Raw genomic sequence first — 15,464 nt, 5'->3', positions numbered from 1 at the left:
AATTTATATTTCCAAGTGAGAAAGACATTACCCCGCCTTTGTATTATAGTCACGGGGTACCGTGTCAGCTGGTGGTCGTGAAACTGAGTCAAGTGGATTCGATTCCTCTTTGCTCGAGCTCGACTCGCTTCTAGAAGCAACCGAGAAGACTCTTCTTTCTCGCATATCGTGTTGCCCGTAGTTACTTTGCTGCTTCTGCTTCTGCTGCTGCTGCTTTACCTCGAAACCCGCTACCGTATACACCACCGTCATCCGATCGTTCGAAACTGCACAAATCTCGCTACCGATCACCAATTTTTTTCAGTCTTTTTTCTTCGTCCTTCGCCTTCGCCTTCGCCGTCCGATCTAGTTCTTCTTCTTTCAGTTTTTGGTTGAATTTGATCCTCCGTCCGCGTGTATAATAGTATAACGCTTGGTCGACTATATTACGAACGAAAACCTCGATCTTTTTCCCAATTTTTTTCCACCTTTTGTTTCGGCCAGGGGTCTCTTCACCAACCTGCCAAGCTGGGGGTCAGGCTTGCCAACCTGTTCCCCCTCCTCTAATTTTTTTTTTTTTTCCGTTAATATATTTCCTTATCCTTGGAGAATCAGGAGCACCCGGGGTTCCAACTTCCATAGGGGATAGGCGGCGAGATCCCCTGCGCCAGGTTATCCCAACCCTGGGGATAAACTTCATCGCGCGGTCTAACAGAAAAAAAGGAAGATAAAAAATAAGATACTACGTGAAAAAAGTGTAGGAAAAAAAAAACAAAACACGACAACGGGGGAGAATAAAGAAAAAGTAAAAGATCAAAAAAGAAAAGAAAGAAAAAGAAAAAAAAAACAGAGAAAAGAAAAGAAAGACTGACTCTCTCAACTACCGAGCAGCTACCGCAGCGCGATAGTGGGCCAACATGAGGCCCAATTAAGGGACCTTGAGGGGCCAAAAGTCCCCCAGGGACCAACCAGCCCCCAACCTTCTATCTTCTATCTATCCGACGGTGTACGGGTAAACCTGCACCACCGCGCGAGTCTGTTTGTTCGTTCGTTGAGGTTCGTTCTCTCGTTGACGTCGACGTCGCCGACGGCGTCGTTACCTTCTCTACCGCCGTTGCTGCTGCTGCTGCTGCTGCTGCTGCTGCTGCTGCTGCTGCCGTTGCTGCTGTATATGTATATTCTATAGCTATTACAGCTGCAACGAAGATCCTGGCGCAGGAGGAAAACGAAACTGTCATTGAGACAGACTGCCGCGCTTAGGCCAACGATCGTTAAAATACCGGGCCGATACAACCGAGGAGGAACGAGATCTCGTAAAACCAAGTAGCTTAATCTGGCTCGGTTCGGCTAAATATGCTATTAGCGCGGTACGTCGTCAAAAGAACTTCATTTCTGAGATTTTTAGGGCTTGGACTTTCAATTGGGACTTGCGTCGAATCTGATTTTTCAACGCTGATCATACCCGTGCCGCTACCGATTTAACCCGACCAATTGGAATACCTATCTTTAAACCGTAATCTATTGCCTACGATTTATAATACCCGAATCAAATGCCCCGCGCCCTATTTATATTCAGTCGGGTTGTACAATTAGGTCAGATGCTCCGGAATCCAGACCCCGTATCTAGAATTCTTTCGAGTGCTTCGCTACGTCTTGGAGGAAAAATTTATAACAAAAAAAAAAAAAAAAAAAACGAGTCCGATCGTACGGACGGTCTACAGAAATTAGATCGCCGTAATATTATCAAGGACTTGTCCGAATGCAAACTCGGGAGGTTCGTCGCGTCTTACGATGCAAAAAATTGGACCACTTCGGCAGCCCGAATCGATTCATCCTACTTTTTTTCGTTATACTTTGAAATTTTTTCACCGACAGATTACGCCGGAACGAGGTAGATTTTTTTGTTTTTTTGTTTTTTTTTTGTTCAGCCCAACCGAGATCCGGTCCCTGCGACCGTGTATCGGTTTCCCCGCGCTGCGGGAGTATAGCGGACGATATCCCTGAATATATTTTTCGATTTTCGATTCTGCCGCGAGTCCCGAAGCGGAAGACTATTAGAAGGTAATGAGGTACAGGTAGGTATCTGCATCCCGGGAGTACAGTAGTGTTCAGTTTTATCTCTACTTTGATCCGAAGCCAGGGGGCCACTCCCTCCAGTCAACGATCGCGCATCTCCCTTTGCCTCGGGTCTCCGGGGACCCTCGTCTTACAAGGACCTTCATCCACTCGTCGGACACAGCGTCCCAACAAATTAAAGGACTACGTCGTTGTTTGGCCTCTGGGTTCGCCCAACATGACGGATTTAAATTTAAATAAGGCAGATGTGGTTAGAAAAATCTTCCACCTCGGGGTCGATCTTATTGAATATCGTCGGATCGACGATGGAGTCAGGTGCGCCGTGTGCACGTGCAACGCGCGAGTACATCAAAATTTCAAGCAGGATTCGTCGGATCGCGAAGTTAGCGAGGCGACACGTGGCCTGCAAAAAGGCACAGGTGTCCGCGACTAAAAGTCCGCACTTTGAACAAGACGCTCCGCGGTTGTTGAGTCGGCGGATAGTACCAGTTTTTTTCATCGACTATTGATACCGCGTCGATTCGTATTTTATACCACACGTATACGCAATGCCGTGCGCGTATACCTATGCGCGAGTGTTAAACTTTTTACAAAAGCTGAGGCGCGCGCGTTCTCCCTTCTTCGCGAATTTAAGATCATCCTTACCGATTACGCATTCCCCTTTTTGCGCTGGTTCTTCGAGGGTTTTCATCCTATACTGACATAATGTAATCCCGGAATTATTGGAGGAAGGGGGGGGGGGGAGGGGAGAACGCGCGACGGTTTCGATTGCAGAAGAAAAATATATTACGAGCCGTCCACCGCTACTCGTATCTTTATTCCATTGCCGCCGGGGATTATAATTCAACGTCAAAGATCGATCACCGTGTGTTTTTTCAATTTTTTATTTCAGGTGTTTTGTATTCGTTTTTTGTTTCCCCCCCCCCCCCCCCCCTATTCTCTCTTTCTCCGCAGTTTCGAAGATTTTATCGAAAATCGATCGGTTATTGTTGTCTCACAATTTTTTTTCCCTCGATAATATATATTTCCGAGTTGCAACTACATACCTGAGAATCACGTCAAGATAACTCGCGCTACTTTGAATTTCCACCTGGCTTTTTTCTTTTCCTTTTTTTTCGAATCTGTTCTGTGACTTTTAGTCGGTATAAATTGAGTCCGTACATTTTATCTTACAAGCGAGAATACCGTGAAGTGAAGATGGGTGAGAAGCTGAGAAGAGAAGAGAAGAGAAAAAAAAAAGCAAAAAAGGGTTGAGGATAAAGCCCCGGTGACACCCCGGTCAATTATCGGTATTTCGTTTCAGTAAAACGTTTGGCGGTTCCCTCGGGGCACCGTAAAGTAGAGACCTTGAATGTGCCTCGCACCGAGAAACGATCCGAAAAATCGTAAAGATTCAAAGAAGTGGAGCGGACGACGACGTTCTCGACACCTTCGAGTCTCATTAACACCGAAAGTGTTAATTATGTTCCGGTGGAACTGCCTAATTGCCGACTATATCCTCCGCAACGCGCGCGTCACCCGAGAACCGAAGAGAATATCAAGAACATTCGAACAAGAGAGAGAAACCATCGAACTCCACCTCAACCGTAGCTTTAAATGACAACGTTCTACGCATACAAAGTAGACGAGGGAAGAAAAAAGAACATACTCCATGGAGTAGCCAAAGTTCAAGCTAATAAGCTTGAAAAGCTGCAGCCCGCACTTGCCGCTCACCTCCCATCAAGATCGGACACACCTATTTTATTTTTTCTTCTTCCTTTTCTCGGGTCTACTCCGTTTCAAGGAGAATCAAAGGCGCGTATGGTGTTCGTGGCCGTACTTCGTCGTGCAAAAAACGTAAGTCGATTTTGACCATATAAAGGTTCGAAACTAAGAATGAGACATAGAATCGAATTGAGATTCTGCGGTAAGTTGCGCCGCGGGTTCGGACGTCCCGCGATCACCTGCGAGTTAAATCTTTAATTCATGCGCGTGAGTATATGGTCAGATTGGTCGTACGTAGGGAGTATACATATACATGTGTATACGTATACATACACACAGAGGTATGACTAACGGAGTCGGGTGGTTTGTATTTATGCGTATTGTGTGTTGTGGATTCGCGTGGCGTACGTCAAATCATCGATAACGATCGCATCAAAAGATCCCGTCGGGAATTTAACGACCGCTGCAGTTGGCTACCGTATATACTTCGTTTGTTGCTTTTGCTTATGCAGCAAGCAACGGCACAACCACCGCCGGTAAGAGTATTCAATGTTTTGTGGTTTTTGCACCACTGTACCGGTAATTTGTACTCCACGCGATCCCGCGTACGTATGAAGAAACGTAGTATGCGGTTTGACGGAATCAATTCGTTCCTACCCCGCGCGATCAGGCCTAACCGTTTACCTCGGAAATCAAAGAAAATATCACTGCTGAACTCAAAAATCGAAACTACGGCTAACCGAACTGATCCGGTCGTTGAAATCATCTGGTTATCGCTAATTTTCAACTTTTTGGAGTAGCGGAATTGAGATAACTCGATGGGATTAATTCGTAGTTCAATTTGGCCGATGAATTCGTGTTTCCGAAGTCAAAATACGTGAGAAAACTTTTGACCCAAAAATCAACATTTTTGATTAATTCGGTTTTATATAGTATGGTTATGTATTTTGAGCCCAGAAATCCAAATCTGCAAGCTAAATCGGATCCATCTATGAAATTGATCGAGTTATGATCGATTGATCGCTGTGACGAGCGAAAAAAAAAGAAATGGACTTTTTGAAGGAGGTCGGAATTGAAATCGTTCTTATTTCACTTGTGAGCCTGAGGTGTGAATAATATATATAAATCTACGCTGCAGAATTTGAATTAATTAAATCGTCCGTTGAACCATGAAACTAAAGTGGCTGTGCGGTTATAAACTTTGATTAAATTAACTATCTAACAGGATGATAATCCCCAATAAAAATGTTTTTCAAGTAGTCAAGTTTTAAGTTGGCGGTTTTATAATATCCTACCCACCTAAACTTTATATACGCGTCCGAATGAGCTGGTTTTTAAACTGGACCACGCAACATACGCATATTTTCGTCTCGAAAGACACAACCCCTCCGTATCAAAAACCACTAAACGAAAAAAATAAACGTACGTCGGTGAGCGCGGGTATGAAAGTGGGATATATGTATATGTATATATGCGTTTTTATTGTACCTTCAGCTTTCCTTCAGCGTCGAATATGGTAGTCGTAAACTTTGCATAACTGCTTCTAAACGACTTCAACTTTTACGACAATCGATGAGAACGTATATATGGCGACAGAAGCGGCGGCAGCAGCAGCACCTGCATCAAATCCCTTCCTACAAGTTCGTTTTATCTTTTGGAAACCACCAACACCTTCGAAATTACGAAGTTTCGTTACCAAAAGCTGGAGACCCACATGTGCTTCTAAATTGACTTCTTTGCTGCCCGATTTCCCGATCGAGTAAAGCCGGAGGCCTTCGATTATCGTTTCGATTTAGGTGCGCGCCCGTATAGCCGGTCGTCTTAACTTCGAAAAACGTCGATGCAGTCACGAAATATACGTCCCGTGAACCGTCGTAAATTTTACGGTAGTTCACTTCGGGCACAGTATATAAAAACGACAGGGTCAAATAGGCGACTCGATCGGATAACGCTGAGAGAAGGAGGAAAAAAAAAATTCCGAAAAAAATAAGAGATAGAAACAAAAAAAAAAAAAAAAAATGGATAAACGTTGTACAGCGGTGAGAGAGAGTATAATCTCCGTAGCTATCGACTCTTACGATCTAATTCGAAATATTTGTCAGCGGCGCATAGGAGAAAAAGATCCCCTGAAACTGGTCAAAACGTAATAAAAATCACGTGAGAACCGACGACGGAAGTTCTCTACTAATTTTTACGTGTCATCGTAGACGTTCGCTGCTTATTCAAGCCGCTTGGGTTTTATAGATCAGAATTACTTATCTATACTGCTTTTGACCGTAAAGATATTTTCGATCCTCTCGACTTTCTGTATAAAGAAGAAAAAACTACCAACCGAGTACACGCAGCGGCAAATGTTCAAATCACTTTAGGTGTTCGATAATCAGAAAAGTTGGAATATATGCATGAGCTGCTCATGCTTTCCGCACGTCAAAACGAAACATCATTCCACGAATCCCATTGATTTTTACGACCGATCGAGAATTTCGATATCTTAATCTCGTCGAATTTTTCCGTCCTCTTATCTCTGACGATGACGAGTTTTTATTATTTCGTAGGTGTGCGGTATCGCGCTTTTCAAATGAAATATATATATATATTTTTTTTTTCATACCACAGCACTTTTCGAGCAAAGTTGTCTCGGGTATCGTACAATACTTAATTTGGTATCGATTATCAGTGACGAAGGTCCCTCGATTATCGTATCTTTCAGATTTATCGTCTCCAATTAATTTCGTGACCGTTTTCAAGTTTTATAACGAACCTGCCGCGCCTGTTCAGTACGAAAAAGTTCGATCCCTCCCGATTTTCCGTTTCTCAAAGACGAATGCGAACGGGTTCTACAAATCCTACGATTCGGAGAATCGTTTCGAGACACAAAAGAATCGCTTCTGTTCTTTCAATGGAGGAAAAAAAAGGAAGAGTCTTAAAGTCGGTCTAATCAACCGACTAATTAGGAAAAGCACTAAGCCAAGATTAATTCTTACGTCTCCATTAACGGAGGGGCGACCCGACGATTCGCCGGTACAAAAACTTCGGGGGTAATAGAAAAATCCTACGGGAGTCGAATATCGCTTCGCTATCGAGGAACGAATAAATAAAGACACTCCGACGTCCCGTAGCTACCGCGCGTTTTCAGTGTTCGTTTGAAAAAATAAAATCAGATAATTACACAAATTCCTAAAGCCCGATTTCTATCGCCACAAACATACGAGATATAAAGACATTCATAACTGTACGGGTCAGGGGTACGGTGTACAGCTCCGACTCGGACACAATTAAAAGAATCCATTCTACCGACTCTACACAGCGGTATATAACCCATTACGCATCAAGGTATAATACCGTCCCCTCGTTTGCTTCGGGACTACCGTTATCTGGCGTCACGGGGGTATTTTAATTTACCCCAAATGTCTTCATTCCAGATAGCTGTTGGACCTTTGAATTTTCACTGGAGGAATTATAACCCCTTCAAAGGTCTTCCAAAACCGCCTTCCGAGCTCCTATTCCCATTAAGGTGATATCGGAAAATCTGTCATCGGTATTTCTCGATTCTCGTTTCCAAGATGATCGCGTGTAAGAGCAGCTGCGAAGTCCTAGAAAATCCTTTGCGTGGATGCACGGGACCAGCTCCGAATTAATTCCATCTTACGTTGACATATATATCGAGGGAGGGGGGCTTCGTTATAAAATTAATTAATCTTCTGATTAAAAGAATTCCTCCACCGGGTATAGCGGATGTCTAGATGGCAGATATACCCGGCCTCCACGTGGAACAACTATTATACTACACCCGTACCATATTTTCCCACAAGGCTCGCGAAACCAACAACGAACCGTATTATATACTGTTAATGCATCAGCCGGAAGAATTCTCAATCGATTCAGAAGGCGATCGATTTCCATCTACATGCCGCGAGTTAACCATCGAGTTTTAATTAATTATCAACCGCTAGGGTACCGATTCTCTTCGGTATCTACCGAGCGTCCCGCAATTTTTCTTATTCCCTTATTCCGCAGTCTCGTCCTTTCGTTTTTTTTTTTTTTTTCTTAGGTTTTTATCCATTTCTGCGGTGCGTAAGAAAGAATTTCATTCATTGTATTTTATCGCGTACGTTGATCCATTCATGTCGCCCACCACCGAGAAACAAGCTGCATGCGATGTAAGTTCAGCCCGCATCCTTCGGGATTCTGAGTCATTATTTGTAAAATTGGATGAATGAATAGGAATCGAGTTGGTCTCCACATCAGATGGTCGACAGACTCGCCACGCGACCCCAAAACTGAAGGATTTTGAAAAACTGACGTGAAAATTGTTGAAACTCTAATTTGTGGTAACGGAACACCCGGTTCACCCCACGATTCTTCTTTTTGTATAAGTATCGAAATTTCGCCGGTATTTTTTCAAATTAGTATCGATGAATTCATTGAATCGCTATCGATAACGTAATCGTCAAAGGATGTTTACTCTGGCACCGAAAACTTTCACTCTCAATCGAATAGCTGACGTATCTGCTTTCCAACTTTTCTATCGAACTATTTTTCATTGAAATGATAGAAAAAAAAAAAAAAAAAAATATATGTTCCGTTCACCGAGAAATTTTACTTCTCACGCTATGCCCGTGTCCAAATTGAAGGCTCACGCGTTCGGGATTCGTTACAGGTAATTTCTCGGCAACTCTGGGTCCGTTCGTCGCAAGGTTCAGTTGACGTCGTAGAGTCTTAAATCATCGAGGTGGGCAATCACAGAGTTATAGCTGCTGCAGGATGATGACGTAGTGTCGGTCGACTCGCGCACTTGAATACAGGGTGGCGAAAAAAAATGTTGATGCTGGATAAAGATAAAAGTCAAACTTTCGAAAGAATCCCAGCAGTCATTCGGTCCGGTACCATTTCTCCCAACCGCTCTGCGAATCTTCTTTTCCACGATTTCCCCGACGTAACTAATTTCTTTGAGAGTCGTGGGCCGCCTTGGCCCGTAGTTTCCTTTTTCGATGAACCGATAGTTCCGGTTTTTTTCAGTCACCGCGTATACACAGGTGTTAAATAAAGGCTCGGGCGAGGTGTTCGATGTAAATATATTTCACCGAGAGTAACAGCAAACTTTACGAATCACCGTCAAAGAAGAACAGCCCTGTACTTATCCCGGTTAGTTTATGTCCCTCATTGCCATGCAGTGTTATGGCGAGATCCCGCTAACTGCTGCAGCACGCACTCTTCTCTCCGTGTATAGTCTTCGAGAGGTGGACGACTCCTCCCCTTTTTATCTCCGAATTTCCAATGCTGATTGTTCCCCTCGCAGAAAACCCATGGCAATATTTTCATTTCCTTTATACTTCGATTCACGATTAGATTTTTAATAATGAGAACGAAAAATTCAGAGCATCTCATTGTTGGAAATTGACACAACTATACAGCGGAGGAGGTGCGGTACTCGAAAGTTACGTGGAATCAATTTAGAGTCATTAAATAATCGTTTGGCACGCGGTACCCGTCTCTCGGTTGAATAACAAAAAAAAACAAAAAAAAAAAAAAAGGAAACGAAGAAAAATCAAAAAGAACAAGAAAGGTAGCATCGGTCTAGAGACCCGTCGGGTAACAAAAGGATATGCAATCATCTCAGGGGGCTGTGATTCGCACATTTGTAAATCCAACTACGAAATAGTGTTAAAATTACAGAGAGCTGTTTCGGGTTTCGTATACCTCCGAAAATCTTTCCAGCTGCAAAAGGTGAGAAGATTGCAGGTGCTAAAATGTGATCCGTGCAGGTTCTCGCATACATAAAGTCCATGCACGTATATTCTTCTATGGGCTCACTCGGATTTGCCGAAAGCCCCTTATACATCGGAGGCGAGGTGCTGACGAGAACTGAATCGCCGAAATTACGCTCCATTAGGCAGAGCAGCGCCTAGATGCCACTTATGAAATGATTGTTCCAAATCTCACACTATAGTCCCCCCCCCGGATAATATATCTTTACCTTGAAATCCTCGATCATCCTGCCTTTCGGGATTCGGAGCGCGTCCCCCCGATCGATCGATCGATCGAACGAGCGAACGAGCGAACGATCCTCGGTGCGGCCGCAGTACGTATACCACAGCTTTGAAACGATCGAGAATTTTTACCGGTTCATTTTGTCCTTGAAACTTTGCGGATTTCAAAGCTCATTTTTAACAGTTTGCCCACCCTAATCCCGAAACAAAAAAAAAAAACAAAAAAAGAGGAAGAGAAAAAAATGAAAAAGAATTTACTGAGAAAAATGACTTTCCATTTGTAGAACCCCGCAACGCGCGCCGCAGTATTCGCGTGCAGCTATATCCATTGGCTAATGATCCTATTCATCCTGGAGAGGGACTTTTGAGGCAAAAGGAAAATAGCAGAACCCATTCAAAGCGCGCTTTTGAGATACCCGCGGTTCTGGCAGGTACCATTGTCCTTAAGCACACTTCCTTCGACTGGATATATCCCCGTCGTTCTTTGTCCTTGTATATTCCCGAAGGTGCATCAGCGCAGAAAAAATACGAGAATGCCTCTCAACACTCTTCGGTCATTGCGATTTGCATGCCGCCGGTTAAAAACTGCGAACTGTTTTTTCGTTTTGCGAATTCGATTTTTTTTTTTTTTTTTTTTTCTAATTCTCTTATCTTTTTCCCTTCACTAATTTCTCGTTCGCTATAAAAGTGTATACTGGAAATGGAAATTTTTCGAATATTCCCATAAAGCATCCGATTGGTAGGCGAGATTATTTTACCGTATAAATTGAATAAACGGCCAGTTCATTAACATCGATTAACGTGCCTCGCGCCTTTTCGGACATTTCGGATCGCTTTGGGCAACGCTTAGGTCAAAGTGAAATTTATGTGTACGTAGACATAGTTATAGTATACGGTGTAGGTCCCGTGGTATTCGATTTTTACACCTGCAGCATCGCACGCTGCAGGTCGCGTTGTCAAACTTTCGACTCCGCCATGGACTCAACACCGCCTTTATAGGTATATATATATATACCCTTTTCCTACCGTGTCAAGATAATGAGATATATATATATATACGTATATACGTATATACGTCGTATACCGACTTTGTCCGTGTGCGCTGAGCCCATACCAAACGGTCAATCTTGATGACCCTATCAGTTATACCCTCGCGCTCTTTAATTAAATAAGTTTTACGGTTCAACGTTAATGATTTTACGATTAGATCCGAGCGCCCCTCCCCGGAGTCCGCATAAAATCTTCACAATCCGAGTCCCGTCCGAGAAAAACGAAAATAAAAAAAAAAAAGAACCCCAAGTAAAAAACAATTCACGATGCACAAAGTCGGACAATTCTTCCTCCTTTATATTCTCGAGTCGCGAGAGCGTTGCCGCGGGCGTTTATATCGGAGGCGATACGAAAATCTGGGGGTTGAGAACGTAGCCGAGTAATTTTCGCACCTCGCACGATCTCCGATCGCGGCGTATAAACGAGGCATGTTTGGGGCAGTTGGACGTTAATTTTTTGGCCGGGCAATTCGACGGCAACGGCGGCAACGGCGGCAGCGGCAGCGGCAGCAGCTGTGCCGAATAAGTCGATAATAACAGTAATGGCAGCGATAAGCGCCTGCTAAACGATCTAAACGAGGTGTAATTGTACTCCTTGTATAATTCCGAGGTAATTTTTTGGTCGCCGAGTTTCGAATTAAAGCGCGCAAAGAGTTCGGAGCTCGTGTTTAATATCCGAAAAATAGCCGAGGATATTTAGAGACGAGGATATTTACACGGTAGCTGTGTGCGAAAATTTAAATTTGTGTTAGCGTCTATACGGGATAACGGTCGTCGCGTGAATATTGATCTCCTCGTAAATCTGACGCCTTAAGTACCAGCCGGCGAATGAATTTCAGGAATCTTGAAAATCCCCTCAAAGCGTAAGATAATCGATTCTCGTTATCGAAAACTATCCTAAGCCATACCTACGCTGGATGGTTAGTTTCTGTTTTAGTTTTTTTCATTTTTCGTCCATTGATCCCCATTAGTCCGCGCTGTCGTGAAATATCGTAAAATTCGCCGTTCGAATCTGCGCCATAATTAAGTATATCCACTTAAGCACACCGAAGAAATCTAAAACTCAATGTCGACGTCACACTTGCCGTACGGTAACAATTTTTTCCCTCTCGTGCATGTAAGAGCGTGCTTTTAGACTCTCGATTTTTTTGTTTTTTCACCAACTATTTCGTAAGCTGGCTCTTTTTTTTTTTTTTTACCTACACCACAATTTCGCGCCACACGTCTCCGCGCGGCCATCCTTATTACCGTCGATTACCGGGTATTACTTGAATATTTAGGGCTAAACAGTTTTGTGGCAGTCGGCGTGCGCCGCATACGAAAAATCCACCGACGCCTTTGGGCATTCGACGTCTCGTGCTCTTCGTCTTCTTTCTATTTTTTGTGTGTTTCCAATTTTTTTTTTTTTTTTTTTTTTTTCTCACATCAAAGTATTGAAGCATGTCCATGTATTTCTGTACGTAAGAATTACCTGCACTTCTCCCTTCTCCTCTTCCTATCCCGTCGTCTGTGCCGTAAAACGCCGAACGACCCATGGATTAGAATAATGCTCTCGAGGACGGGCAAATTGATTCTGAATTGGTATTTTTTTTCTCTTCAAAATAAGGCGAGACCACGATCGCGTAATTTGACGACGGCGAGCGTACATCTCCGGTGAACTCCGAAACGCGCGACGACGTATTCTTCATGGGTGCCAATTTTACGGATATAAAGGAAATCGTTGCAACAATTTTTTTGTCCCGAGTGTCTTCAGATTACGTAGTATACGCGAAAATGCGAAGCGGGCTCACGAGCTTGATCGCATCTCGGTTTCTTATTCTCTTCAGTGTAAGATATGTGAAATTAACCCGCCTTGAAAAATGTCGAAGGTACAATTTGTCAGGATCAAGATCAGGTCGGTCAAAATGGACATATTTTAAAAAAAAAAAAAAAAACGCCCAATTTTTCTTAGAATGCCCCTGGCGCCCCTTAATATTTCTTTACCTGTGTGTCTTTCCCTCATTTTTCCTTTCTTATTCTCGTATTCTTCTACAGACGATCGAGTCAAAAACTCGTCATTATATAGATGGCTGCAGTTTGGAAATGGAATAGGTCGAAATACATATACATATATATTTATGACATGTCGACAATATTATCTTCGATATTTCAAAACCCTAGCGATAAAAATCTAAGGTCTCGACTTACCGACGTTTTTGGGGCGTGTCTCTCGTCCGGTGGCTGGGTAGCTGTACGGTCCGTCGATTTGGTCCACGATCCTTACGCGTTTCTTGATGCCCTCCGTTCCGTTTCGTTCCCCTCGCCATCCGCTCTCTCTCGACGTTCAACGTTTTCAAATTCTTCATCTGTTTCAATATATCTGAAATTGTTTCAACCCCGTCAACAACTGGACCGTGAGCGCGTCAGCGAGGAGATGGTACAACGGCAAATCGAGCGACATGCACAATAAGAGGCGCATAAAAATAAAGTCAATAAATAAAAAGGGCCTCTAAAGGATTTGGGTTTCCGAGGCCCCTGTAGTACTCGGTCTTCCCTTTTACAAGCTCTTTCTCTCTCTCTCTCCCTCTCTCTCTCTCGCGCGCAACTCCTTTTGTTCAACTTCTGACAATAAAACCGAATCCTGCGAAGGAGTCGGAGGAGGAGACGCTTTTTCGGGTGTGGCAGCCGGGTAAGGTGCTATTGTGCCTCTATTGTCTCTCGACACAAGGAACAATGCTCGGACTTACTTCTGTAGGGTACAACCGACCCCATTCCGCAGGCATTCGCGTGCCACTGTACGCTCTATGGGAAGAAAAAATTTCCAAGGATCAACGGGGGCACCTACCGCAGCCTCCAAACTCGTTACCTGCGCAACAGCTATTATGCACCACTGTTCCGCACCTATTTTCTTTCTTTCTTTCTTTTTTTTTTTATTTTCAAGAGAAAAAAAAAAAAAAAAAATAAGGCATACAAATCCAAGGTATTCGAAAAAGAGAAAAAGTTCGTGAAATTTGAATAATGGTTTTTCTTCTCCTCAGCTCGGTTTTATCTTTGACGTAGTTACCGTAGTTTCTTCGTGAATATCTAGTCGTCTGGCTACATGTCACGCGCCGAAGAGATACGTATTAAAGATCGGGGCAAGTGGCTATTACCTAGTTCCAATTGCGGTAATGCCCACGGCACGGATTCCGTCACGCGACCCGATCCACGCCACGCTATAAGTAGAGACCAAGCGTCACGCGTGACTTTCCGACGTACGAGACGCCTCCACGTGCCTTCCTCAATACCCTTCGGGAGGAAACGAACCGCCGAACCCATCGGCCGATAAGCGTTCTATAAAATTTACAATACATACACCTTCTCGGTTTTTAACTCCCACGATTTTTCTCTACGATCGTCGGCGAGGGAGGAGATAAAAAATTTTTATCTCTCGACGAGCTCTAGCGGAAGTCCGGCGCGAAAGACGCTATTAATTTGGAGTATTGTACGTCGAAGGGGCTACCGAATACGCTGTAAATTGGGATATTAGTTAAAAGGGATGATCGAAAAGATGACGATGTTCGAGGGACCGGTATGCGCGGTAGAGCGGTTAAACACATCGGCAAGATGAAACATTTTCACCAGCTACGATGTCAAAAAGCTAATATATATATTATACCGGCTAAGGTTGAATGCGATCTACGTAATTAAACTCTCTCTCCGGAAGATCCCTTAACGACGCTGTACGGCAGGATCTCGCTGCAGAGCCGAGATGCGTTTCATTTCGAGGCAATGTGCAGGTTCCATCTTAACTGGTTATAGATAGAACATTCGATCCTACGTATTAAGCCGGATGACTCGAGGATCTTTGATACAAGGGCCCCCTACGGTAGTCCGGTAATTAATATCTAATTATTTCGGCGATCCACCCGACGTACACGTATACCTGCCGCACCTCGTATAGTCGTTGAAAGTGAAACGGACATTCGGCATATATCTATACGCTTCGCATTATGTTCCGCGATGATCCTACGAAATCCTCAGATTAAATGCACCTGCGCAACGTCCCGGTGAACCGAACAAACCGAAACACTATTACGATCCTTTCTTTCAAATCTAGATTCGATCTCATCCATACGCCGAAGAACCTATAAAGTCAAACCGGAACGCCGACGAGATATTGCGTTTTTATCATCATCCTCGACGAAAAACTGGCGCGAGTTCCGCTGTGAAAAAATTGTCGGAACATATTTTCTGGGATTGAACTTTTACGTCGAAATATTCCGGTTGACGTGCGGGAAACTCGGGATGGGAATGAATATTCCCGCATGAGGAGGACGTTATTTGTTATGGTTTCTAAATTTTCGGGCGCGTTCATTTATCAACATTTGAATTCCACCTGACCGCGCGTCCTATAGCCTTTCGATAGATCGATTAACAATCAATCAGGTAGTTACGATGCAGATTCCTTGGTATAAGCCGCGTAGCATATCTGAGGCATTCTTACGACGCAGGTGTCTCTGGTCGGAAAACGATATAGTATACCGTGAGAGTTGACACGCATCGAAAGTTATATGAGAATGAAAACGAATAAAATAAAACAGGAGAGGACAAATTTCCAAAAAAGGAAAACAAAAATAATCGAACAGAAGAATTTAATCTCTCGGATAAGATAACCCAATCGTATAATCGAACTGTATATATTTTT

General features: G+C 43.6%; 1 protein-coding gene across 2 annotated transcripts in view; it reads right to left on the bottom strand.

Annotated features, from left to right (window-relative positions):
• Positions 1 to 14,227, bottom strand: part of LOC125500764 — a 35,405-nt gene extending 21,178 nt beyond the window's left edge. Inside the window, exons 1-3 of one of the 2 annotated variants that reach the window (XM_048654755.1) lie at positions 13,930 to 14,227; positions 12,986 to 13,157; positions 562 to 687 (exon numbers count right to left, since the gene is read on the bottom strand). In XM_048654755.1, the coding sequence (XP_048510712.1) occupies positions 591 to 687; positions 12,986 to 13,157; positions 13,930 to 14,095 (435 nt within the window). In that variant the 5' untranslated portion in view covers positions 14,096 to 14,227 and the 3' untranslated portion in view covers positions 562 to 590. Of the gene's footprint in view, positions 1 to 561; positions 688 to 12,985; positions 13,158 to 13,929 lie in introns of those variants that run through there. The other variant, XM_048654756.1, reaches the window with a different exon arrangement.
• Between the last annotated feature and the right edge of the window lie 1,237 nt (positions 14,228 to 15,464).

Source organism: Athalia rosae, chromosome 4, assembly GCF_917208135.1.
Source record: "Athalia rosae chromosome 4, iyAthRosa1.1, whole genome shotgun sequence".
NCBI lineage: Eukaryota > Metazoa > Arthropoda > Insecta > Hymenoptera > Athaliidae > Athalia > Athalia rosae.
This window is presented reverse-complemented; position numbering and strand designations above follow the sequence as displayed.